The sequence below is a fragment of the Mustela putorius genome, unplaced genomic scaffold (assembly GCF_011764305.1).
Source record: "Mustela putorius furo isolate JIRA1106 unplaced genomic scaffold, ASM1176430v1.1 tig00003942_pilon_pilon_pilon, whole genome shotgun sequence".
In the NCBI taxonomy this organism is placed as follows: domain Eukaryota; kingdom Metazoa; phylum Chordata; class Mammalia; order Carnivora; family Mustelidae; genus Mustela; species Mustela putorius.
This window is the reverse complement of record NW_025422087.1, coordinates 13,638,035-13,664,012: the sequence shown is the minus strand read 5'-3', so window position 1 is coordinate 13,664,012 and position 25,978 is coordinate 13,638,035. Positions and strand designations below refer to the sequence as shown.

The following is a 25,978-nucleotide window of genomic DNA, read 5'->3' as shown; positions in this document are numbered from 1 at the left end:
GGAGGTAACTAAGACAAAGGGAGGTTTCAAAAGGATTTTCATATGTTAAAGACTCACAGGTTACCAGAGACCTTAACCACTGTCTATGTAAGGTTGTTTTTCCCTCTACCAGGGCATTAACATGAAGACAGTTGGGAACCTCCTGGAGTAATGTCCCACAGGTCCCACCCAGGAGTTTGTGTGTGTGTGTGGGGGGGGTGGACATTGCAGGGTGTCAGCTTGTCCTTTGACCTCAGCAAGCCTTCTGTTCCCTCATCACATCATTCTGAATAAGGAGGTTAATACGTCTAATTCCACCTCCCTCCATCCCCAACCTTAATAAACACTGTTGTCATGATGAAGTTTTAGAACGTAGGTGAGGTTCAGTGGAGTGAAGTCCGGAGCCAATGACCAAGAAAGAATTTTGTGCAAAATAGTGCTTTGGTGCAAAATAGTGGCTTATCAAAACATGGGGACAGGACCCCTGGGCAGAGAGCGCTGTTGCCCTGGGGTTATGAGAGGTGGCAGGTTAGGTACCACGGGGTTGTGGGAGGTAAGGAAAAGGGAGATTTCAATAGAACTTTCATATGCTAAAGAGGACCTAGAAGATACTGGATACCAGAGGCCTGGCCATTGCCAAGGTCGTTTTTTCCCTTTTCAGCAAGCTATTAACATTAAGATATTGGAAGATTCCTAAAGAATGTCCCATAGGTGCCACCTAGGTGTGGGGGTGGGGGAAGGCTGCAGGGTGTCAGCTTTTGCTTTGTCCTCAGCCAGCCTTCTGTTCCCTCATCAGTCACAAGCCAGGACGACCTCAAATGGGAATCTTTTAAAACACTGTGAACCAAGCAAGCACACTGAAAGGAAAGCCAGTAACTGTGTTAACTGTCCCGTTATTTATGTCTTAACGCCTCACTTGCCAATACGGACCTTTACCAGAATTCTGGGCAGCTTCTAGGTCTAGCTGTAGTCCTGCGCTGGACGCGCTCCATAAACCAGCGGCGGAAAATCACTCAAGATGACAAGCTTTCCGAACGTTGCAGACGGTATGGTCACCTGCGCACAACTGCGTGCACCTGCCTGCCCACCCCGCGCCCAGGTGCTGTCTCCCTGCGGAGCTAGGTGGCGCTGTGCTTTTACCCCTCCTTCATCGTCCTGGAGGTCTCTAGGTTTGGGGTTCATTACGATTCCGGCCCACACTAACTTTGCACGGAGCAGGGGATGACTGGAACTTGACCCAGAACCCAAGCCGAGCCACGCAGCCGGAAAGGTGCTGGCCGTGGCCGCGCGCAGGCGTGTCCGCTCAGCGGGGAACAATAAAGTTGAGCGTGTTCAAAAGGGGTCCTTGTCTTCCAGGGCCCTCTGGATAAGCCTGCAAAATAAGACTCCCTGAAAGTCCCTGGGGTTGGCAGGTGTCGTTGTTCTCGGGGGCGTCTTCCTCACTGGCAGTGGGACAGGAGCTGCGGGGCGGCGCTAAAGGCGGGCGGGCGGGCGCGGGCGGGCGCAGGCGGAGAGGGCGGCCCGGCGATCGTCGTGGGCAGCCCTGCGAGGACCCCGGGCCAGTGGAGCGGGCCGCCTAGTTGGGGCTACCCTGACGCGTGCGATGAAGCCACGACCCGCGAGGTTCGTGGACAACAGGCTGAAGCAGCGAGTCGTGCAGGTAGGTACTGTGCGCGGCCCCTTCTCGGTGGCTTCCAGGCCAGGCTGGACTGGCCGCCTGTCACGGCCCGGGTCCTGGGCGGTGCGTCGGCCGCCCTTCCGCCGCGCGGAACTGCTGGGAGCCGGGGTCCGGGCGGGTGCGGCGCCTGAGGAGACGGGGAAGGGGCGAGTGCAGCCAGCGAGGGGAAGAGCCAGCGAGGGGACTGGTGCACTCCGGAGGCGACGGGACGGGACGGGGGCGGATGCAGCGCCCACGGAGTCGGGGAAAGGGCGCGTGCAGTCCCGGAGGAGCTGGGACGGGGACTGGTGCAGCCCGGGAGGAGACGGGAAGGGGGCGGGTGTAGCGCCTGTGGAGACCGAGAAGGAGCGGGTGCAGCCCGAGAGGAGATAGAGAAGGAGCGGGTGCAGGCCGGGAGGAGCCGGAACGGGGTCGGTTCAGCAGCCGTGGAGACGGAGAAGGAGCGGGCGCAACGCGGGAGAGACGGGACGGGGCTGGGTGTAGCGCCTGTGGAAACGGAGAAGGAGCGGGTTTAGGCCGGGAGGAGACAGGGAAGGGGCGTGTGCAGCTCGGGAGGAGACGGGACGGGGGCGGGTGTAGCCTTGGAGGAGCTGGGGGTCCGGGCGGCTGCAGCCCGGGAGGAGCCAGGATGGAGGCGAGTGTAGCCTGGAAGGAGTGAGGACGGCGGCGGTGCAGCTCGGGAGTAGCTGGCGAAGGGACAGGTGCAGTCCAGGAGGAGCCGGGACGGCGGTGGGTGCTTGGCATGGATCAGATATTGTAATAGGCTCTTGCCTACGGGTTTTTCATTTTCATACTCATCTGTAGAAAGCGGTGTGTAGTAAATGTTTTGCAGTGAGTGGCACTGTCTGCCAGCAGTCTTAGGAGGAGGGAGAAATTTCTCAGCACTCCGTCCTCTGGGAGCTATATTTTCTTTCCCTTTTGCTTCGCTAGTGCTGTAGTCCCCTTTTCGGATGGGTCTCTTCCTTCCAAACTCTTAAGTGTTGGAAGTGCCCTGAGCCCCTGCGCTGTTTCTCTAGACTCATATTCCTCTCACCTACTTCCTAGGTGGTCTCCTCCAGTGTAAAATCTTTAAGTACTATCTATATGTTTTCTATACATTCACTAAAATTACTATAAACATAAAATTAAATATAAATATATGAGTATATAAACAGATTCAATGAAAGTATATGTACATTTAATTTTGTATTTTTTAATATTTATTTGAGAGAGAGAGAGCATGAGTTGTGGGGGCAGGGGACAGAGGGAGAGGGAGCAGCAGACCTCCTGTTAGCAGAGATCCCGATTTGGGGATGGATCCTGGAACTTGGGGATCATGACCCGAGCCTAAGGGAGACACCTCACTGACTGAGCGCACTGACTTATCTAGAGAAAAACCCATCGTGAAGAATGTGATGTAGTCTGGCCCCTGTCTACTTTTTTGTCCTGTTTCCTTCTGCCATCCCCCTTACTTTCACTGTCGTCACCACACTGACCTCAGACCTGCCAGGCACATGACCTTCATTCCCGCAACTCAAGAGCTGCCTCTGGATGTTCCCACCACTGGCTGCTTTGCTGCGTTCAACCGATGTCTCAACAGTGATTCCTAATGGCTGAATCCAGTGGCCCTTACACAGCCCTTCACCATTTCACGTTATCCATTTTTCTCTATTGCTTTTGCTTTGGCTTATTATGAAAGCAATAGGTTCTTATGCTTTAAAATAGAAGGGTCAGAAATGCATAAAAGGAAAGAAAGAATCCCTTCATCTTCATTTCTGTAGGGGTAACCATGGCGAGTTTCTGTTGTATCTTAAAGTTTTGTACATGTGTACACACTTGTGTCTATATATATGTGTGTGTATATGTATATATATTTATTCACACATAGAGGATCACCTGGTCTCTTGTCACTGGAGGCATTTATGCCGAGACCATTATCCTGTGTTAGGGATTCTTGAGAAGAAACTGCTGTCTGAAGTCAGGCATGCCTTGACTGGATGAGCAGCAGGCATTGAAACTTGGAAGTGGGGGGCGCCTGGGTGGCTCAGTGGGTTAAAGTCTCTGCCTTCAGCTCAGGTCATGATCCCAGGGTCCTGGGATCGGGCCCCGCATCTGGCTCTCTGCTCTGTGGAGAGCCTGCTTCCTCCTCTCTGCCTGCCTCTCTGCCTACTTGTGATCTCTCTGTGTCAAATGAATAAATAAAATGTTTGTTTAAAAAAAAAAAAGAAACTTGGAAGTGGGCAGACATTCTGGGTTTGAAATCTGGCCCTGTAATTTACATGCTGCCAAGTAAGTAAGTGGCCTTTTAAAGTCTCTGAGACTTTCCCATGTATAAAGTGGGGGAGACCAACTTCCCTCATGGGACTGTGAGTGCTGCTAGAAGAATGAGTTAGAGGCCTGCAGCAGGTGCCCAGAGCCCTCAGTTTCTTGGGAGTTTTTCCTGGTGCCTCCAGGCCAAGTAATACCTGCTGGGTCTATTTATTAAACAGTTAGATTCAAGCCACTTCCTGACTATTTAATCCAAGTAACTTAGTAGCATTTTGAAATAAGTGATTTATAAAAATGGGAAAATTAATATTGTTGTGTTTCATTCCTAAATAATCATATGTGAGTGGGGTTTGTATGCCCTTTGGGTCAGATTGACTCTGACGTTCTCATATCTGATTCCACATTAAATTTTGCAAGGGATTTACTTACAGCAACTGCTGAAAATCCAGTTTTGCAAAGATCTGACATCATCAAAAAGTGATTTAATATTGAAACCATGAGTTGTCTCTGGCCAGCAGTTCCTGCAGTATTGGACAGGTGACAGATATTATGATGCTCCCTCAGACTTAAATAGCCCTTCATGCCCTTGTGAGCCTAGTGCTTTGTTCTGGGGTATTTGGGAATTTAGAGTGTTATAAGCCCTCACTTATAGCTATTTTAGTTATTGGTACCGTGCTATCATAGTGATTAATAATGTTAAATTCTCTGATTCCAGGCTTGATAATTATGTAGTGATTTTTTTAATGTTTCTGATACGCTTAATAATGAAGAGTTTACATTAAAGCATAAATGTTTGAATGGCTCAATCTCTGATTAAAATCACTGAGTTTAAAATAGTGTTGAAGTTTGTCTTATTTTCTGTTGTAGTACCTCACCAGTAACAAATGTGGCAAATATGTGGACATTGGAGTCTTAGCATCTGATTTACAAAGAATGTACAGGTAAAGAGATGTAATCTCCAGATTCATGCCTTTATTTTTAGTTTCCATCCAACAATCCAGTTGGTATTAATCACTGCTGGCATTTATTCACCAGTCCAAAAGTTTAGAATTCAGTCTAGGTATACAAAGATTTATCAATTACCTATTATATGCAAGATGCTGTCTTTGTTACTAAGGGAAATGGCTGCTGCTTCCCTTTCAGTACCTTACAGTCTGGTCAGGAGTATTGCCTTTTTTCCTGTCTCATTAAAGAATTAAAACCATCAGGTATGATCTCCCTGAGCTTCCTGGCTACCTTGAAACATCTCTAGGCTTCCCCCTAAAGATTCAGTTTTTCTCTTCTGTCTCTAACTTCACCTTTCCTGATACCTCACTCCATGAATTATCACCACTTTGTATATTTCAGACCCTCTGTTTTCTTTTTCTCAGTATTCTAGTTTGCTAGGACTGTCATAAAAAAATATCGGACAGGGCGCCTTGGTGGTTCATTCATTAAGCATCTGCCTTTGGCTCAGGTCATGATCCCAGGGTCCTGGGATCAAGCCCGGCATCAGGCTTCCCGCAGAGCCTGCTTCTCTCTCTGCCACTACCCTTGCTTGTGTTCCCTCTCTTGCTGTGTCTCTCTCTGTCAAATAAATAAATAAAATCTTAAAAAAAAAAAAAGAAAGAAAGAAATGAATCTGAGGTAGGGGATCTTAAACTACAGAAGCTTAAAGTCTCACAGTTGTGGGGCAGGAAGTCAGGGATCATTCAAGGCTCTGCCTGGGTTGGTTTCTCCTGAGGTCTCTCTTTGCCTTGCAGGTGACTGTCTTCTTCCTGTGTCCTCACCTGCTCTTTCGTCTGTGCATCTGTCTGTATCCTAATCTCTTACTCTTTTAAGATTTTATTTCTAAGTATTCTCTATACCCAGTGTGGGACTCAAACTCAGAACCGTGAGATCAACAGTCACGTGCTCCACCGACTGAGCCAATCAGGTGCCCCTCTTACTCTTATAAAAACACCAGTTGTATTGGATTAGTTTGCTTCATTGCTTTGTCCTGTGGGCCCACTAGGATGGCCGCCCTGCCCTTAAGAGGGACAGTGCCACTTTCCAGATCTGGACCCCTGGGCCCAAGGCAGTGGTGGCAGCCCTCCAACCTCTGAGCCTCCTTTAGAGTCATTCATACCTTTCCTTGAAGGGTCATGTGTGTCCACAGCTGATGGCCCCTCCTGTATAATCTTAGAACTTCAGTCGTATTCCTTCCTTCATCTTTCCTGTCTCTTCCAGTACAAGCTGCCAGTAGTTCTGATGCTGTAACCCCATTTCTTTTTTTTATTTTTTTAGTAGATTATTTATTTATTTATTTATTTATTTGACAGAGATCACAAGTAGGCAGAAAGGCAGGCAGAGAGAGAGAGAGGAAGAAGCAGGCTACCGGCTGAGCATAGAGCCCGATGTGAGGCTTGATCCATCCCAGGACCCTGGGATCATGACCTGAGCCAAAGGCAGAGGCTTTAACCCACTGAGCCACCCAGGAGCCCCATAACCCCATTTCTTTTTTTTTTTTTTAAAGATTTTATTTACTTGACAGAGAGAGAGATCACAAGTAGGCAGAGAGGCAGGCAGAGAGAGAGGGGGAAGCAGACTCCCCGCTGAGCAGAGAACCCCATGTGGGGCTCGATACCAGGACCCTGAGATCATGACTTGACCCGAAGGCTGAGGCCTAACCCACTGAGCCACCCAGGTGCCCCTGTAACCCCATTTCTTTTTTCTTTTTCTCTTCTTTTTTTTTTAAGATTTTATTTATTTATTTCACAAGTAGGCAGAGAGACAGGCAGAGAGAGGAGGAAGCAGGCTCCCCACTGAGCAGAGAGCCCGAAGCGGGGCTCAATCCCAGGACCCTGAGACCACAACCCAAGCTGAAGGCCGAGGCTTAACCCACTGAGCCACCCAGGTGCCTCTGTAACTCCATTTCTAATCAAGAAAATTTTATGGGTCCCTGGGTGGATCAGTTGGTTAAGTGTCTACCTTCTGCTCAGGCCCTAGGATCAAGCCCTGTGTTGAGCTCCTTGCGCAGTGGGGAGTCTCCTCCCTCTGCCTCTGCTTCTTTCCCTGCTCATGTTATCTCTCTCTTTCTCTGTCTCTGAAATACATAAAATTTCAAAAGAAAAAAATTTATAGTAGTGAAATGTAAACTCAGAATTTCCTTGAAAATAAGCTTTTTTTTTTTTAAGGATTTTTATTTGTTAGAGAGAGAGTGAAAATAAGCTTATGGTCAGGGTGAATACAGTGACATACTTACATACTTGTGCAAATTAATGTGATCAATTTAGATTGAGTCTAATGGGAAAACGTTGGTGGAGACCACTGTACTAAGATTCTTTTCATGTTTTTCAGTATAGACTACGGTCGAAGAAAAAGAAATGCTTTTAGGATTCAGGTAGAAAAAGGTGAGTCTTTTAGTGTTAGAACTAAATTATTAATGAAGTTAAAGAATTGTTTTAGGTCATGACATTTTTCTCTTTGTTTCAGTATTTAATATAATTACTAGTGAGAAAGAACTTAAGGATCTAACAGAATTGGAAGATGAACATCTGGCAAAAAGAGCAAGACAAGACGAAGAGGATAATGAGTAAGGATTACAGAAAAGGAACTGTTTTTCTTAAGCAGGAGCCCAGTCACATTGCATTTCTATTTGCAAAATTTTCAGTGGCTCTTCATCGCCAGCATTGGCTACATGTAATACTTAATCTGTCTCCAGATCTTTGCTTCAGGCCTACTGAATACTCACAATTGCCCAAAGAGGACACATTTTTGTGCCTTTGTATGAGTGGCTTTCTGTAACTCCCACCCAGCCTTCAAGACGCCACATTAGTGCCTTTGTTGGGCCGTCTTAGATGCCTTTCTGCAGATTTCCTTAACTCCTATTTATAGATATTTGTGATGTTGCTTGTTATATGGTGTTGAGATTGTTATGTATGTATCTGCAACAGACCCATATCATTATCTGTGTTTTCCTCTGCCCTAATACAATGCCAGATATTTAAAAAGGTACCAACTAATTTTGTCATTTAAGTAATAATATTGAGGGTTTTTATCATGAATGGGTATTACATTTTCAAATGCTCTTTATGCACTTAATGAAGGATTTTGCTATGTTTTTTCCCTTTGTTCTATTAATTTGGTGAATTATGTTGATTTTTTTGAGTGTTAAGTGGGTCTTAATCCTGGGAAACACCTTACTTGGTCCTGATGTATTATCCTTCTTAGATATTGGAAAATCCTGTTTGCTAATCTTTTTTTGTATGTGGTTATGTCTCTATTCATACTGGTGTGCATTTTTTTCTTTTAAAGATTTTGTTTATTTAACAGAGAGATAGCAAGAGCAAGAGAAGGAACACGAGCAGGGGGAGTGGAAGAGGGAGCCCTTTGCAAGGGTCTGTCTCAGGATCCTGGGATCATGACCTAAGCTGAAGGCAGATGCTTAATGACTACCACCAGGCACCCCCATTTCTTTCCTCTTTTGCAGTGTCTTCATCAAGTTTTGGTATTAGGGTTGTACTGACTTCATAATATTAGCTGGAAAATGTTTTTATGTCTCTATTTGATGAAAAAGTTAGCGTAGTATTACTGTTGTTCTATCTTAGTTTGTTAGAATTCACCTAGAATTCATGTTGACCTAGAGGCTTCTTTTTGGAAGGGGTTTAGATAACATTTATTTTTGCTAGATCTAGGGCTCTTTCTATCTTCTTTTTCTTTTATCAGTGTTGGTAAATTGTACTTTTAAGGGAACATTTCCATTTCAGCTAGGGTGTGGAATTTGTTGGCATAAAGTTCAAGATAACCCTCTCATTTTCCTTTCGATGTCTATAGTATTATGTTGGTAGCTCCTTTTCATTTTGCTGCCTTTTCATTTGGATTTACCATCATTTTCTTAACTAGTTCAACATTTGGTTCTTTCCAGTTTTGCACTATCGTGCACATAGTAAATAATCCTTTAGGACATATCTTTGTATACATTTTTAAAGATTTTACTTATTTATTTGACAGAGAGCACAAGCAAGGAGAGTGGCAGGCAGAGAGAGGGAGAAGCAGGCTTTGTACTAAGTAGGGAGCCCTATGTGGGGCTTGATCCCAGGAACTTGGGATCAGGACCCGAGCCAAAGGCAGACACCAACTGAGCCACCCAGGCACCCCCATTTCTTTGTTTTTTTAAATGTTAAATTCCTGAAGTGGTTTGTCTGGGGTCAAAGATACATTTTTGAGATTTCCAATACATTTGGAGTTGTCTTCCAAACAGTTGTCTGGGTTCGTACTCCCAGCAGTTTTGTATAAAAAGTGCACTTCTTTTCTTTTCTTCTTTTTTTTTTTAAGATTTTATTTATTTCTTAGATTGAGAGAGACAGGGAAAGAGTGAGCACAAGCAGAGGGAACAGCAAGCAGAGAGAGAAATAGACTTCCTGCTGAGGAGCAGCCTGATGCAGAACTCGATCCCAGGATGCTGGGATCATGAGCCGAAGGCAGATGTATAACCGACTGAGCCACCCAGGTGTCCCTAAAGAGTGCATTTTTATGCACCCCTGTACATACGGGGCCACCCCTGTGGTCCTAGTAGTACTATTCTTTAATCTTTGCCAGCTTCTTAGGTGAAAATTGATATATTTTTATTTGTAGTTTTTTGATAACTTGTGAAGTTCAATTTTTTTTTGACTGTTTCATCTTTTTTCTGTTAGTTGCTTGCTTATGGGTTTTGTCTCTTCATTTGAGAGGTATTCGAATTTTCCATATTAGTTGTCAGATATATTTGTATAAAATAATACTACTTTTTATAGGTATTGCACATGCTTGTTCCATTCTGCCATTTGTTTTTTATTTTTGTTTAAAGTGTCTTTTGGGGCACCTGGATGGTTCACTTGGTTAAGCAGCTGCCTTCGGCTCAGGTCATGATCTTAGGCTCCTGGGTTCAAGTCTTGAATCGGGCTGCCTGCTCAGTGGGGAGCCTGCTTCTCCCTCTCCCTCTGCCTCTGCCCTTACGCCCTGCTCATGTTCTCTCTCCCTCCCCGTCTCAAATAAATAAATTAATTAAATCTTTTTTTAAAAAAAGTGTCTTTTGATTAGAGAACCTAGTCCAATTTGTCAGTCTTTATGGTTGATGCTGATATACTTAGAAAGCTCTATCACAGGCGTATATGGGATAATTACTGTACTTTTGCTTATTTATTTACAGCTTTATATTTAACTCTTTAGTCTGCTTGTATTTGTAGGGTGTGACTCATAGGCAAAATGGATTTTTTTCCTAAATAGTTGAATAATTCACCTTCTTTACATTGATTAGAAATGCCCAAACTTATATTATTAGAATTTAATGAATAACAAGAGAATTCATGTCTTAATTATAAAAATGGGACATAACATTCACATAAGCCTTTCTTTTTTTTTTTTCCACGTAAGCCTTTTTTGCTTAAAAAGAGTCCTTTACTTACTAATTACTTTCTAAAGACATTTGATTAAATAGTAGCAGGGTCCTATAGTTTCCTGAAGCTATTAAATATCAACTCTGGGTTATGATGAACTGAGACTGCATTTTCAGTTTGTACTTGTTAGGATTTATGCCTGTTCCTTACTGTAGGATATGAAAACCTCTGTGTACGTTCATTTCTCATGGACAGACTTGGGAAAGCTGCACTTGGTCATGTGACTGGGTCATATAGAATTTGTTAATTTGTTACTTATTTAATTATGGCTTGCTGGAATATTTCCCCTTTTTTGGCATCTGATATTCCTAATGAGAGCCTTGGGTCAGATAGGAATTTGCATTTCACTTTTATTAATTGCTAGGATTAAGATAACCACAATTTATTAAGCATTTATTATGTACTCTAAGGACTTGGTGAGCTTCTGTTGAATCTTCTAATAAGCCAGTGAGGTGGGTATTATTTATTCTCCCTCTTTATAGATAGGGAAGCAGGTCCTCACAGAGATTAAGTAGAAGCTAGTAACCGCACTGTTGAATGTTGAATCCAGATTTCTCTTAACTCCAAAGCCTGGACTATTAACTACCATAATATTTTGCCTTAGTGTATATATATTTTTTAATTTTTATTTATTTTTTAATTTCTTTTCCATGTTTCAGAATTCATTGTTTATGAACCACACCCAGTGCTCCATGCAATATGTGCCCTCCATAACACCCAGCACCAGGCTCACCCAACCTCCCACTCCACTCCCCTCCCCTCCAAAACCCTCGGTTTGTTTCTCAGAGTCCATAGTCTCTCCTGGTTCGTTTCCCCCTCCAATTTCCCCCAACTCCCTTCTCTCCGTCTCCCCATGTCCTCCGTGTTATTTCTTATGCTCCACAAGTAAGTGAAACCATATGATAATTGATTCTCTCTGCTTGACTTATTTCATTTAGCATAATCTCTTCCAGTCCTGTCCATGTTGATATAAAAGTTGGGTATTCATCCTTTCTGATGGAGGCATAATATTACATAGTATATATGGACCACATCTTCTTTATCCATTGTCCATTGAAGGGCATCTTGGTTCTTTGCATAGTTCGGCGACTATGGCCATTGCTGCTACGAACATTGGGGTACACATGGCCCTTTTCGCTACATCTCTATCTTTGGGGTAAATACCCAGTAGTGTCTTAGTATATTTTTTTGTTTGGGTAGTAAATTTTTTAGGATGTGGGAGAAAAGCCTTTAAAATGTTTCTTTTCGGGGCACCTGGGTGACTCAGTGGGTTAAAGCCTCTGCCTTCGGCTCAGGTCATGATCCCGGGGTCCTGGGATCAAGCCCCGCATCGGGCTCTCCGCTCGGCAGGGAGCCTGCTTCCTCCTCTCTCTCTGCCTGCCTCTCTGCCTACTTGTGATCTCTGTCTGTCAAATAAATAAATAAAGTCTTTAAAAAAAATTTTAAAAAATGTTTCTTTTCCTCTTCTCACTGAGGTATACTGAAAGCTATTCAGATGATGATTCAAATATGGAAGACTACCCAGATCCACAGGTAAGTCAGACATTTAATGGACCCATTTTGGTTTTTTTAAAAAATCATTATGAACACTTCTTAAAAAAATCAGTGTGGAGTAGAATAAGAGACTTTGAACACCTCCATCAATAAATAATTGAAAACTTTCTATGTATAGTGTTGAAGAATTCTCCGGATGGCCATCCTTTCAGTATTTGTGTTTATGGCTTATTTTATAAGGAAGAAAAGGGGAAGAGAGTGGCCAGAAATAAGGGCATAGGGGAAGAGAAAGGGGAATTATCAGTAAAAATTGAGAAAAGGATACATTTTCTGTCAAAGAGTTGACATTTCCAAGAAGTAGGCTTTGATTGAAGGGAAATGTAGAAATAATATGCCAGATGATTTGTAACTTACTGTATTTTTTCCCTAATGGTAATTCAGTTCTTAAATTTATTAACAATGATAATGTTAATAATGAATGATAATGAGTTCTCTCTGATTCTGTATTGAATTGATGGGATAGTAGTGACTCTCCTTGACAACCAGCTTATTTTTACACCCGATTCTGTTGTATTTTTTTTTTTTAATTTTTTTTATTATTTTATTTTTAAAAAAATATTTTTGTTTATTTATTTGACAGAGAGAGAGATCACAAGTAGGCAGAGATGGGCAGAGAGAGAGGGGAAGCAGGCTCCCCACTGAGCAGAGAGCCGAATGTGGGGTTCGATCCCAGGACCCTGAGACCATGACCTGAGCCTAAGGCAGAGGCTCAACCCACTGAACCACCCAGGTGTCCCACTGTTGTATTTTTTTTTTTAAGATTTTATTTATTTATTTGACAGAGATCACAAGTAGGCAGAGAGAGGGGGAAGCAGACTCCCCACTGAACAGACAGCCTGATGCGGGGCTTGATCCCATGACCCTGGGACCATGACCCAAGCCTAAGGCAGAGGTGGCCTGAGCCACCCAGGCGCTCCCACTGTTGTATTTTTTAAAAGGGAGTTTACTTGCTTGATTTTATTTAACTTTTTATTTAACATTTATGAATTGGTGCATTAACTTGAGGTGAAGTGGGGGGACATCATTTGTGAACAGTAAATGTTTGTTTATGAAGCATCTTTTTGTGAACCCCTGTGTTTTCTGGCTGAAATGCTGTGAGAGAAGGTGGGTAGTGGAATTTACAGGTAACCAGCTTCCCATGAGTACCTTCAAGTAATTCATGCTGATGTCATGTTTCTGCCAGGCAGCAAATCACATGAACAGCTCCCTACTCTCCTTATATCGGAAAGGACATTCTGATTCTGTTTCAAGTACTCCTGAGATGGAGCCCAGAGAAACCACTGGTTCGACCCCATGGACACCTTCGGGAACAGGCTCCATCCCGTTAAAGACCCCGGCCAGAGGTTCTGAGGGAGGGTGGTTTATCGACAGAACTGGTGGAAAGATGGACCTGACAGATGAAAAGAGTAATCACAAGAAGCCAGGATCTGAGATAGAGGTATTTTTGTAGTGGAATTTTAGCCCTAAGTAGTTGGACCACATTACCACCTTTTCACTTGAAGTAACATCAGCAGATTCTTGTGTTTCTTGAAGGGCATGGGGATTTGGAAGCATACAGAGAACGAGGTCATGTCGCCACCATTTCTGTCCAGGTCTAAGCCTTTACTACTGAAATAACCTCCCCCCAGTTTATTTTCCATACACAGATGTCATTTTATTTGTTTAAGATTTTATTTATTTGAGAGGGAGAGCACAAAGGGAGAGGGAGATGCAGACTCCACACTGAGCAGGGAGCCCTTTGCAGGACTAGATCCCAGGACCCCGAGATCATGCCTTAGCTGATGTCAGACACTTAACTGACTGAGCCATCCAGGCACCCCACAGTTGTTGTTTTTACAAGTCAGATTGTTCCCATTCATGTATTAAAAATGGCTTTGTTCAGTCTAATCCAAGGCCTTACAGTAGCCAGGAAAATTGTGCACACGGCTACCCTACTGGCTCTTCAGTCATCTCAGCCACCGTGGCCTTGAACACCCCATGCATGCTCACCTGGGGCCTGTGCGCTTGTGCTTCTATCTGGTACTGTCCCCAGATTCCTCATATCTTCTTTCCTGTAATCTTGTCAGTGTCCTTTTCTGATGTGTAAAATATCCCGTAGTTGGATACTGACTCCAACTTTTTGACTCCCCTTCATCTCCTTTTTGTCAAGCACTTAAGACCACTTAAACTTACTGAGTAATTCTCTTGTTGGGTTTTTTTCTTTGACTTTCCTCTTTAGAACATCAGCTTCAGGGGAATAGGACCTTTGGTTTATTTAATAGTGTCTCCCTGGCTAAAATGCAGCTAATGGGGGCACCTGGGTGGCTCAGTCAGTCGAGGTCTGAATCTTGACTTTGATTCTGGTCATGGTCTCAGGGTCCTGGTATCGAGCACAGCATAGGGCTCTGCTCTGGGCAAGGAGCCTGCTTGAGAGTCTCTCTCTCTCTCTCTGCCCCTGCCCCTACTCATGCACACGTGTGCATGCTCTCTCTCTCTCTCTCTCTCTGTCTCATTCTCTCTAAAATAAATAACTAAAATCTCAAAAATGCGTCTGACATATAGTTGTCACTTTGTTGAATTAGTGCCTAATGAGCCTTCCAAGGTGCATTTACCAGTGCGGGTTAAAAAATAGGTACTTTGGGCATGTGTTAGAGAAAGTTGGTTGTTCTGGGAGGAAGGGAAGTTAGTGCTAAACCAGTGTGTGGCTCACTTTGAGTTTAAGGTAATAACTTGAGGGAGCCTGCCCAAATGGTACATCATGAAAATACAGTGTAAGCAGTGTAAGTAGATACCCTTTTTTTTTTTTTCTTTAAAAACCTTTCTAAGTTCCACCCAGGGATCCAGGGTCCTGGAATTGAGTCCCACATCAGGCTCCCTGTTCAGCGGGAAACCTGCTTCTCCCACTCCATCTCCCCCTGCTTGTGTTCCCTCTCTTGCTGTCTCTCTGTCAAATAAATAAAAAATAAATAAAATCTTTAAAAAAAAAAAAGGAAAGAAAGAAATACTGGTGCTGTGATTTCGAGTAGGGCATATCAAAACTTCTTTTCTTTCCAGGATTCCAAGGATGCTTCTCTTCTGGAGAGTAGTGAAAAAAGGAAAAGTAGGCTGAAGAGGAAAGGAAGCAAAAGGAAGAAAGACCTTCAGGAAGCAGATGGAGAAATCGAAGCTGTCCTGAAGCGGAAAGGTGCGCTGCGAGTCCTGGGGGGTGGGAGGGGGGCTGACCAGTGGGCTCAGGGAGTGGCGTCCTCAGTCCCAGCCCTTGTGCCTGGACCTGCCGTGTGCAGTGATGTTTGTGAGAAAAATCTTCACTGTCCCATGGACCTTGGTTTCCTTAGACATTATTCAGTAGAATTCTGAGTTACTACTGAATCACTAATCTTTTTCATCTCTTTTGTGTACAAGCTAAAGCCAAGGAGCTAGAGTTACAGGTCTCCAAGGTGAAGTTTGAAGACGTCGGAGGCAATGATACGACATTAAAGGTTAGCTCGAGTGCAGAATTTTACTGAGATGGGCTTATTGCCAAACTGTTACTCCAACAAAGTCTGCCTCTTTGTTTCTGGTAGGAACTGGGGGTGAAAAGGAGTCTAGGGAGGGGAGAAGGGCAAACCCGGCTTGTACCTTCAGGGTGCTGAGGGGGAAAGAAGTGTAGTACCTTCTACTTCGCCACGACTGGAATTATAGTGTATGGAAGATATGTGTTTTGTGAGTGGTACTGTTGTGGCAGAAGTAGGAATGACAATTACTGTTCACTTAGCATCTGCTCTGTTCCACTTCCCACGCGTCATGTCCGTGATGCCGCGAGGTGGGTGCTCTGACAGCTGGGGGTGGTGGGCATGGAGAGGGTCCTCCACCGGGCACCAGAGCTGGGCTGCAGCCTTGGCTTCAGGCTAGTTGGGAGGACAGGCCGATTGCTTCCATGGGGTTCACTCCCTCTTGGGCCGAGAAAGATGTCTTTCCTGTCTGTTCCCTGCCAGGAAGTCTGCAAGATGCTTATCCACATGCGTCACCCTGAGGTGTACTGCCACCTGGGCGCCACCCCGCCTCGCGGAGTCCTGCTGCACGGGCCACCGGGCTGCGGGAAGACCTTGCTGGCACACGCCATTGCTGGGGTGAGGTTGGTCTTTGACTCTGTGGCTTTTGGTCCTTGTGTCCTTGTTCCTCTTCGGTCAACCTGAAACAGAATCGGCATCTTCTCTGGAGGATCAATTTCTCTCCATTGTTTTTTGTTTTTTTGTTTTTAAAGATTTTATTTATCCATTGGACAGACAGTAGTAGTAGACACAAGAAGGCAGAGAGGCAGGCAGAGAGAGAGGAAGGGAAGCAGGCTCCCCACTGAGCAGAGAGCCCGATGCGGGGCTCCATCCCAGGACCTTGGGATCATGACCTGAGCCGAAGGCAGAGGCTTTAACCCACTGAGCCACCCAGGTGCCCCTCTCCATTGTTTGTTTTTTTTTTTTTTTTAAGATTTTATTTATTTATTTGACACACAGAGAAGGGGCACAAGCAGGGGCATCTGGGGCAGGTAGAAGGAGAGGGAGACTCCCTGCTGAGCAGGGAGCAGGGTGCGGGGCTCTATCCTAGGACCCTGAGATCATGACCTGAACCGAAGGCAGACATCTAACCACCTGAGCCACCCAGGTGCCCTCCATTTTTCTCTCCATTTTTCCCTCTTTCCTGCTGTTGTGTGCTTTAATGCAGCCAGTTACTTAGATGGCAGGGGTTGGGTGGGAAGCAAAGTGTTGTGGCTATAAACAGCCTTTTTTTTTAAACACACAATTTATGTTTTGGGTACTTTCTTTCCCTTTAAGCCAGTGCTTCTTAAAAGCAGTAAATAAGAAAATGAAGGATCGTATTGTTTTTCACAGAACTAAAGTTACTCAAAATTTCCATTCAGAGTCATATTCCTACACTTTTTTTTAAGGTTTTCTTTCTTAATTTTTAAATAATCAAGAGATCAAGAGTCAAACGCTCCATCGATTGAGCCGGCCAGGCACCCCATGTTCTTGTACTTTTTAATATGAAAATAGCATTTCTAAATGGTGATCTTAGGTGGCAAAATACAGAGATAGCAATCTTTAATCTCATCAGATTTTTCAGAAACTGTGTTGGGTGGTAAAATGCACAACATCCGAGTGACTGCAGTTTAAAGAATAGCATTTATACCTGTGACTAGTAGGTTAGTGCTCTGCACAGGGAGCTTGTTCGTACAGGAGAACCATGGATTTGGCTCATTCGTTCCTCTGTTTTGACGAAACTATTGTGTGACCACCACGTGGCAGGCACTGAAATATAGTGAGGCATATAGCAAACCCAGTCTCGTAGGAGAGGTTGCGTGAGGCCACCATCACACAAGTAAATGTCCACAGTCAGTAGCGGTCATGAATGGGAGACTCGGGGTGCGGCACATGGGTGGCATCTCTGAGGGATGTCCATGGCTGAGGCAGTGATTTTCAGAATGAGTAGGAGTGTGCAGTCAGGCTGGTTATTGTGTGTTGCCGGCGGGGGGTGCAGTGCTGCGCTTGCCCCCTCCTTCATGTCGGGAGCCTGTCCTCTGACTGGTAACGGGCACCTGCCCCATAGGCCAGGTGAGACAAGCCAGTTGTGCCAGTGGGACAGAACTGTATCGTGATCCTGCTTCTCTTTTCCAGCAGATAAATAACTGGAACTTTCTGGCTCAGCTCTAAGCAGGGGGACCTGTCTCTGGAGAGCCAAGTCCCTTTACTCAGAAGAGGTGACAGCAGGGTTGCAGAGTGCCTTTAATAAAGTGAACTCAAGTGGCAGGTGTCCAGGTGCTATGTTTGAGCAAACTGTAGATTTTTAAATAATCAGCCCAACACAAAAAGATGAAGTTGCTCAGAAAATTGGGTACTCAAACCAGGAAATTTTGAGAGAGGGACTGAATAAGGAGCAGGTAGGAAAGATAAATTCTGACAACGTGATCATTCTTTAATGTGTTTCTACCCAGGAACTGGACCTCCCAATTCTGAAGGTAGCTGCCACAGAGATTGTGTCCGGAGTGTCTGGGGAGTCAGAGCAGAAGCTGAGGGAGCTGTTTGAGCAGGCCGTGGTGAGTCAGACACGCTGGGTCATCAGGTCGCCCATGGTTACGACTGAGAGCCTGCGATGGCTAAATACTTCCAACTATTCACGGGTACTGACTGTTGGCTAAACACACCTGTTTAATGTGAAGTCAGGCATAAGTGTAACTGGTGAGGAGTTTGAGGCTGTCATAGCCAGTGGTTGTGTGTTGAAAATAGATTATCCTGGTCTTGTTTCCTTTCCTTTCACTTAGCAAACAGTTTGTAAGCAGTGTGAAAATTGTTCACCGTTAGGATTATCTCATTATAAAAGCAGCCATAGAAATCCAGGGTAAACTCTTCTCTACTTGCCTCTTTGAATCAGTGAAAAGAAAATCCTGTTACCAGAGAAATTACAGATTGGATTTCATCCCAGCTATAATTCCTTTTGTTAAAACATGGTTGATGGCCAACGTTCCCAATCCCTGTTACCTAATGAAGCAGCATTAGGGGGCCTGGGTCAAAGGATAAAATGGTCCAAGCAGATCCCTTGGTGCTTCTGTCCAGCTGAACTCTGATGACCATCACTTGCTCCTCCTTCCTCTTTTTCTCACTGGGTTTCCCCGTCGTGGGCAGATGCTGTTGTGCTCGCCCCCAAGACCACTGTCTGTGAGCTGACTGACTGGGTGTTGCCTACAGTCCTCGCTGCCCCTTGGCCCATGTTGTCACTGGGAGATTGGAAGCGAGCTGGCCAGATCTTCCCTTTAGTTGCTGTGGTCCCCATGGTGTTGAGACGCCTTAGCCGGGCTGAGAGTCTGACCCTTAGCATGATCAGTGTCCCTGAAGAATTAGGAATGAGCTTGCTGGAGATTGCATGTCTCGATAATTTTATTTAAATTTTTCATATTAACCGATCCTCCTCTCTTTTTATTTGTTTTTATTGTGGTAAAATAAGTTAAACTTGCCATTTTAAACATTTTTTAAGTGTACAGTTCTGTGGTGTTAATAAATATATCCACTCACATGTTTTGTGACCATCACCCTTAACGTCTCCCCAGCCTGACCACATGCTCACTGGCCACTGGCCCACGCCCTCCCTCCCCAGCCCCCCGCTGCCACTCTGTTCCCCATGGCTGTGGCTTTGCTCCAGGCAGTTGGTGCTTCTTTCAGAATCTCCTCTGTCCACTCTGAGCTTTGAAGAACACACGGGGAAGGTTCTGGTCATCCACACGGCAGTACTGGGGACTCCCTTCCCTTCTTTCCTCAGTGCGTTCTTCACGGCTGGCTGCTGCTGGTTCTCTGGCTTGGCTTGTGCTCCCTCCTGGGTTGTACCTCATAGCATTGCAGATACTGCTCGCTGATGACAGAATTTCAGTAACTTGGTCACCGCAAAGCATGGGTGGATGAGAGAGTTGGAAGCTTGATAGCCTGTGTGCAGTCTCTCATTGTCCTCTCTGCGGTGACTTAAGTCATATTAAAGCAGACAGGATCATGCTGGGACCTGCCTTCTTCAGTGCTGCTCGTTGGCTGAATGGCCTGAGAACTCCAGAATTTTTTAAAACATTACATACTAAACTATGTTGCAGTGTGGGGAATGTCTTTGTGATTATCTTCTGTGATATTTTTATTTCTAGTCAAATGCACCCTGTGTCCTTTTTATTGATGAAATTGATGCTATTACCCCCAAGAGGGAAGTTGCTTCAAAAGACATGGAACGAAGAATTGTAGCCCAGCTCCTCACCTGCATGGATGGTCAGTTTAAAGTAACTCATTTTCAGATAATACGTTGTGGGTTCTTTTAATAGTGTGAGTAGCATGAGGATATAAGACGTTTGGGTGAAATAACACGGAGTAAAAAATCCTTTTCTTAAAGGATTGTATTGTTAATTTTTTGGAGTACATCTTACAGTTATTTTAATGTGTTTATGCATACATGCGAGCATACTGACATTGTTTTGCTTTGTACAGTGCTGCAATTGCACCACTCACATTGTTCTAGGACTTGCTGTGTATATCTTAGTGCTCCTGAGAAATGTGGCTATTTTAATGCATTTAAATTTACCTTTTAACTCCTGCATGGTGTTCTTTAGGATGGACTTAATATATTGCATGTAAGCATTCCCGTTTTGATTGATGTTTAAGTTGTTTTGTTTTTTGGTTTACCAGAAGCTGTAGGGAATCTAAGTGGCCCTTTTTGGTGAACACATACTTTTCGAGGGTAGATACCTTAAAAATTAAGGTAATGGTTAAAGGTTACATGCTTTCAGCTTTATATGAACTGGCAAACTGCCTTCAGAAGGGTTTGCATTGTACGCTTCCCCGCCCTGTGTCCATGTCCCTCCACAACTCTGTTACCATGTTCTTATGTTTGATAGGCTGGTGGTGATGATAGAGATCTTACCTTGTTCTTTTACATTTCCCTGTTTTTGCAGGAGGTGGATCATTTTTCTTTATTTCTTGGCTCTTTGTATTACCCCAATCCCTTTCTCATCCTGTGCTTCCTGTGTAACTGAATTTTTTTTTTTTTTAAGATTTTTATTTATTTGAGTGAGTGAGCATGAGAGAGTGGCAGAGGGCGAGGTAGAAGCAGGCTCCCCACTGAGCAGGGAGCCCGATGCGGGGCTCCATCCCAGGACCCTGAGACCATGACCTGAGCCAAAGGCAGAGGTTTAACCCACTGAGCCACTCAGGCACCCCTGTAACTGAATTTTTTAAAATCAATTTGAAGGAGTACTTTATTTTAATTTGTTAAAGAAGCAAATTCTTTGCCAAATACAGTATAGTTACTTTCTCCCAGTCTGTAACTTGTTTTTCAGTTTTGTTAAATTGTTTTTAGATAGAAATTTGGAGGGAAGGTAAATACACTTTTGGAACTAGATCCTGTCCACCGTGAAATAGCCTGGGGTTTACATTCACAAGATACATTGAAGTAGTATGGATTTGGAGCTCCTTGTGGTGCTGGTTGCAGGTTGCTTAGTCTGCTGTTTTATTTTCGTGTAAAATTTTCTTGTCATGTTTTGAGGCCTCTGTTCTGAATTGCCGTATTAAAGGTATATTGTTACCATAAGATAGGTGGTTCCCTAAGAAGGGGAGAGACCCCAGGAGGCATACTGAGGCACAATGCTTATCCCATGATGGTAGAAGCTTTCTGATTTCAGAGATTTTACAATCTGGAAGAAAGGAACAAGTACCGGGCCTAAGCAGATTACCCATTACTAGAACTTTACTGACACTTGGGGTTAGTTGGGGTTTCTGGTGTGTCTCTGTGTATGTTTTAGGGTCTTCTCTGTGAACAGAGTAGAGAAAGCAGTCAACAGTTCGATGGACAGTCGTGCCACAAGTAGTCTGTCCCAGGTGGTGGTTTTTCCCCTGTAGTTTGAGAATTTTATGAAATACTAATTCAGAGTTTACAAATTTGAATTTTAATAATTTAAAACTTTTAAGTAAATTGTTTTGAATTAGGTAATAATGAGGCCACTTAAGAGCTAATTTTACCTAATTTCAAAAAAACTTAAAACTCAGGCATAATTTTAATTATTAGGAGCTGGAAAGTATCTTAAAATATGATCTTGTCCATGAGGAAAGTAATGCACAGGGAGCCAGGGCCCAGTGTATACAGTGGGTCATCAGCAAAGCCTGGGCTCCAGAATTCTACATACACATGTACGGCTAATAGGCTACCCGCAAATGTGTGCTTTGTTTAGGAGAGCTGATGCCCCATAAACAGGTTTTACTTTGCGTGGCAAGAAGTAAGACTTTGCTTTTTCCACAATATTCCAAAATTCAAACTTGTGGCTAACGTAATGTCAGTTTATCATGATCACGTCATACTGGTGAAAAGGGAGAAAAAGAATGGGATTTATCTTGAAGCTATTGACAGGAGGGGGTGGCCAGTCCTCTCTGAGGTCTGATTTTTATCTTTTATGCAACAGGAAAAAATAGCATTTTGACATTCGTGCTTCTATTATTGCCTGTTGATTACCTGTGGAAGGGTATTTTTCATGACGGAGGCTTTCAGATTCCCACAACTGTTCTCACTGAGTTCTGTTACTAACCCCTGATACACTCAGCTTGCATCCCTGAGACCACAGTGTCTGAGTGACCCGACCTGGAAGAAGGAAGGGAATTCCTAGGTCGTTGTCGTAGCCGTGGGCATTAGACCCATTTAACCAGCCAGGGAGCGGCTTTGGCTCCATGCCAGCCTCAGTGCTGGGCACTCAGCATAGGCACGACTCTGTGGGAAGCACGTGTGCTGCTCATGATTATAATGTGCCGTCTCGTTTCCTTCAAGTTTTTCTCACTTGTTCAGTGACTCTCACAGTGTGAATCTCTTCCTTGAGCTTTTATGCAGTTTTCAGAAAGTTTTTTTCTTTTAAGACTTTATTTATTTATTTGACACAGAGAAATCACAAGTAGGCAAAGAGGCAGGCAGAGAGAGGGGGAAGCAGGCTCCCTGCTGAGCAGAGAGCCTGATGTGGGGCTTGATCCCAGGACCCTGAGACCATGACCTGAGCTGAAGGCAGAGGCTTAACCCTCTGAACCACCCAGGTGCCCCAAGATTCTGAAAGTTTTTAAGAGCTTTCCTGTCTCACTCAAACTGACCACCTTGTGCCTCTTTTCTCAACCCAAAATCTGTCAAAGGAGTAGCTGCTGTCTGCTAAGTACAAGCTTGTGTTAGCAGTCTACAGTACACTCCCTTCACTACATATCTGTCCCTGACGTTTTACTGAGGCTACTCCTGGGACAGTCGTGGGGGAACCTCTGTTGGCCACATTTGGTGGCTTTCAGTGCTCATCTGTCTGAACTTCTGTTCAGTAGTTTCTTTGTCTAAAAACTACCTGTTCCAGGGGTGGCAGGTGTTGCCCGAGGGGCCGACTACACCCTAGTGCCTGGCACACAGTGAGCCCCCAGCAAGCGTCCGTACAGTGGTTCTCCAGAGCCTTTGCGCCTGTCGGCTGCCTCGCCCTGGGCATTGTTGGCACACATGGCTTGAGCACGGGCGCTGTCTTTTCTGTCCTTGACCTGTCTGTCCGGCTGCTCCTTAGCTGTTCCCTGCCGTGCCTGCCTCTGTCCCCTGTCCCTCAGACAGAGGTGGTCTATAAGGCTTCCCACTCAGACTTCTCCTCTGCCTTCTGCCCGTTTCCTAGCTGTCTGATGAGCAGCACTTCAGCAAACAAAAACTATCTGTAATCTCAGTTTCTAATCAGCATCGACTCCTCTTCCCCCTGCCGGATACCCCATGCTCCGTGCGCTCGGGCCAGACCCGCTTCCCTTCTCTGTCCTTCTGCCCTCGCCCTTCATGCCCTTCAAGGGGAATCACTTAGTGCCTTAGGCCGCCTGTGCAGCCTCACCCTGCGAGGGGCCTCTCCCCCTTCTCCCCTGTGTTCCTGCCTCATTGTCTCCTCTGTCCCCTGATGGCTGCCATCAGATAACGCTGAGCTCTCCTCTACTCTCTTCCTCTCTACTCTTAGAATTGTCTTTCCAACACACACCCCTTCTCAGAAAAACTTTCTCTGGCTTCCTGTGGGCTAAGGAATATTCTACAGATTCCTCATGACTCAGCCATGAAGGTACTGAATTAGGATCTTCCTGCCTTCTTACCTGTGAGGAGTGCGACCTCAGACCTCAGGTCAGACCTCTGCTGGTCTACCCTGGCTTAGTGGAGAAGAATGAGAGAGAAATAACACTAAGGAAGGACACACGCTGGACCCTGCACTCTGCCATTCCTGCAACTCTCTCTAGATGATGCCAGAGCAACTGAAGACTGTAGTGTGTACCCCTCCCCCCACACCCAGGTATCCACGCCACACGGCTGTTTGGAGACCTGCACTGTGCATTCTCGCCCAGTCTGCCCGCTGCCGGGCAGCCCCCCTCTGAGCTCAGCACGTGTGCCTGTGCCTCTGCTGTCACTCACACTCTGTTCAGGCAGAACTTCAGTCACTTGGGTCTGCTTATGAATATCCTCTTTCCCTGAATGTAGCCTCTTCTGTGAAACTGTGCTGTCTTCCATTGTCTCACTGCGACGCTGTTTCTACCCATCACCATGCGTCACAAGATTTGTCCTATGGGTTTCTCAATACACTGTGAGCTGCTTGAGGACAATGTGTATTTATCCTCCTCTTGTCTTCCATGTAACAGACAATTAGTAAATGTCAGCTTTGTATGTATATTGCCGTCAAAACATGTACTGCTCTCTAACTACTCAGGTGACTTATGAAAGTGCTGTTGTCCGCCATCCCCGGTGTCTTGTTCGCTGCTCACCCTGTGTCTGCTTCTTATCAGATCTGAACACCATGGCCACGACGGCCCGGGTCCTCGTCATTGGAGCCACCAACCGACCAGATGCTTTAGACCCTGCCTTGAGACGTGCAGGAAGGTTTGACCGAGAGATATGCCTAGGGATCCCAGATGAAGCCTCCAGGGAAAGGTACACTCTTGGAAGATGAAGTTTATGTGTCGCTGTGTTGTCTGAATGGAGTGGTTTGGAAACGAGGGCTGAGAAGTACCACATAGCCTTTTCTTTCTCTCTTTGTTTCTGTGCCAGTAACATTGATTTGGAATCCATGGCTGGTGTCACTTAGTCGGGCGATCGGCAGAGGAACAACATGGGGAGCTGTGGAGTGGAGCTGTGCTCCCTGTCCCATGCGGAGGTTACATCGAGCACACACTCTCACCTGTTGCGCTAACCTGCTTAAGACACAGGGTTTGCAACAGAAGTTAGCCAGAGAGCTGAAAGCCATGTGTGTTCATTTGAAGACCAGCCTGTCCTAGTTGGGGTGTGGGGGGTGGGGAATGTGAGTGTTCGTGGAGCAAAGAAAGCTCCAGCAGCATCTCAGTAAGCAAAGGCCACACAGGAGGCACTGATGAGGCCAGGGAGCAGGAATCTAGCAGAGAGGTCTTCTGTAAGAGTGGATTCCTCGTGGCTTTTGGCTCCGGGTTAGTGACACTGATGTTGGCGCCGTGGTCCCCAGCAGCTTTCGGGAAGAGTGGTGTGTAGGGAGAGGGGACTGTCACGGGAGGGCAGGAAGCTCAGGGGATGCAGGGCAAGGAGGTGCTCATAAGGCATGTGGGTGGGAGAGAGGGTGGGGAGGAACGCATCACCCCTTCTCCTTCCCAGCTCCTCAATCCTTCAGCCTTAGATTGTTGACCAGATCCTTCCTCAGCAGCTGTAGTCCCAGTCAGGCACATGCTGATTACGTTCCCACACATGTGGTCTTCCATAGTCACTCAGGTGTTCAGGTTCATCTGCTCGTGTTTAAGCCCACAGCATGGTGATATTTAAGATTTCAGTGGTTCTTACTTATTTGGCAAACATGCTGAGCATATGGCGTGTGCAGATACCACTGTGGAGGGCGAGATGACCAATGCAGAGAAGTACGAGTCCTTGCTTTCAGGACGCATCCAATCCGGTAAGAATTCTAGAAGTCAGGCCTGTGTTCTGCCTCAAGCCTTAGTTTCGCCCACGGCCCAACCTACATAGAGACATAGACACAGTGGGGCCTATCTTCGCTGCTGGATAAAATGTCTGTTCTCTGCCCAGTGTCCCTGATCAACAGAGTCCTTAAACACTTTTGTTGATGGCCGTATTTTGAAAAATTTGAAGCCACAGATAAGTTGAAAGAATAGTATGATTAGGATCTGTATGCCCTCCAGCTGAATTCACCCCTTGCTAGAACTGTCCACTCTTGTCTTTAGCCTTGGGAAAAAACACGTATATTTGTGTGTGTACCTTTTTTTTTTTTTAATTTGCCAAGCCATTTGAAGGATAGTTGGAGACATGATGACACTTCAGCTATAAGTCCTCCGATGGGACTGTCATTCTGTGTCACACCATTTCACATCCTTCCAGGAAATTTGATATTGACACAATGATAATATCTCACTGTGTAATCTGTTCTGATTTTCCAGTTGCCCCAAGAATGTCCCTTTTTAGTTGTTTGTGTTTCATCTAGACTCCACTCTGGGATCAAGCCCGGCTGAGTCCATGTGACCCTATAACCTTAGCCTGCCTCCTCGGGGAGGAAGTGTTTTCATAACATTGGCATTTTCTGGGTGCTGCGAAATTTGAACATTCCCAGTTATTTCCTCCTGATGACACTCAGGTTAGACACTTTGGGCAGGAATACTGC

General features: G+C 45.2%; 1 protein-coding gene across 9 annotated transcripts in view; it reads left to right on the top strand.

Annotated features, from left to right (window-relative positions):
* The first annotated feature begins 1,494 nt into the window (after positions 1-1,494).
* Positions 1,495-25,978, top strand: part of NVL (nuclear VCP like) — a 96,793-nt gene continuing 72,309 nt past the window's right edge. For 6 of the 9 annotated variants that reach the window (XR_006603539.1, XM_004761880.3, XM_045069525.1 and 3 more), the window contains exons 1-12: positions 1,495-1,639; positions 4,772-4,845; positions 7,223-7,275; positions 7,358-7,457; positions 11,775-11,832; positions 13,037-13,291; positions 14,887-15,016; positions 15,235-15,311; positions 15,807-15,941; positions 17,798-17,899; positions 19,484-19,601; positions 24,132-24,276. Coding sequence is in view for 8 of the 9 variants with exons in the window: in XM_004761880.3 (XP_004761937.2) it covers positions 1,583-1,639; positions 4,772-4,845; positions 7,223-7,275; positions 7,358-7,457; positions 11,775-11,832; positions 13,037-13,291; positions 14,887-15,016; positions 15,235-15,311; positions 15,807-15,941; positions 17,798-17,899; positions 19,484-19,601; positions 24,132-24,276 (1,304 nt within the window). In the remaining variant the exon portion in view is untranslated. The remainder of the gene's footprint in view (positions 1,640-4,771; positions 4,846-7,222; positions 7,276-7,357; positions 7,458-11,774; positions 11,833-13,036; positions 13,292-14,886; positions 15,017-15,234; positions 15,312-15,806; positions 15,942-17,797; positions 17,900-19,483; positions 19,602-24,131; positions 24,277-25,978) is intronic. The other 3 variants (XM_013061159.2, XM_045069528.1, XM_045069529.1) reach the window with 2 other exon arrangements.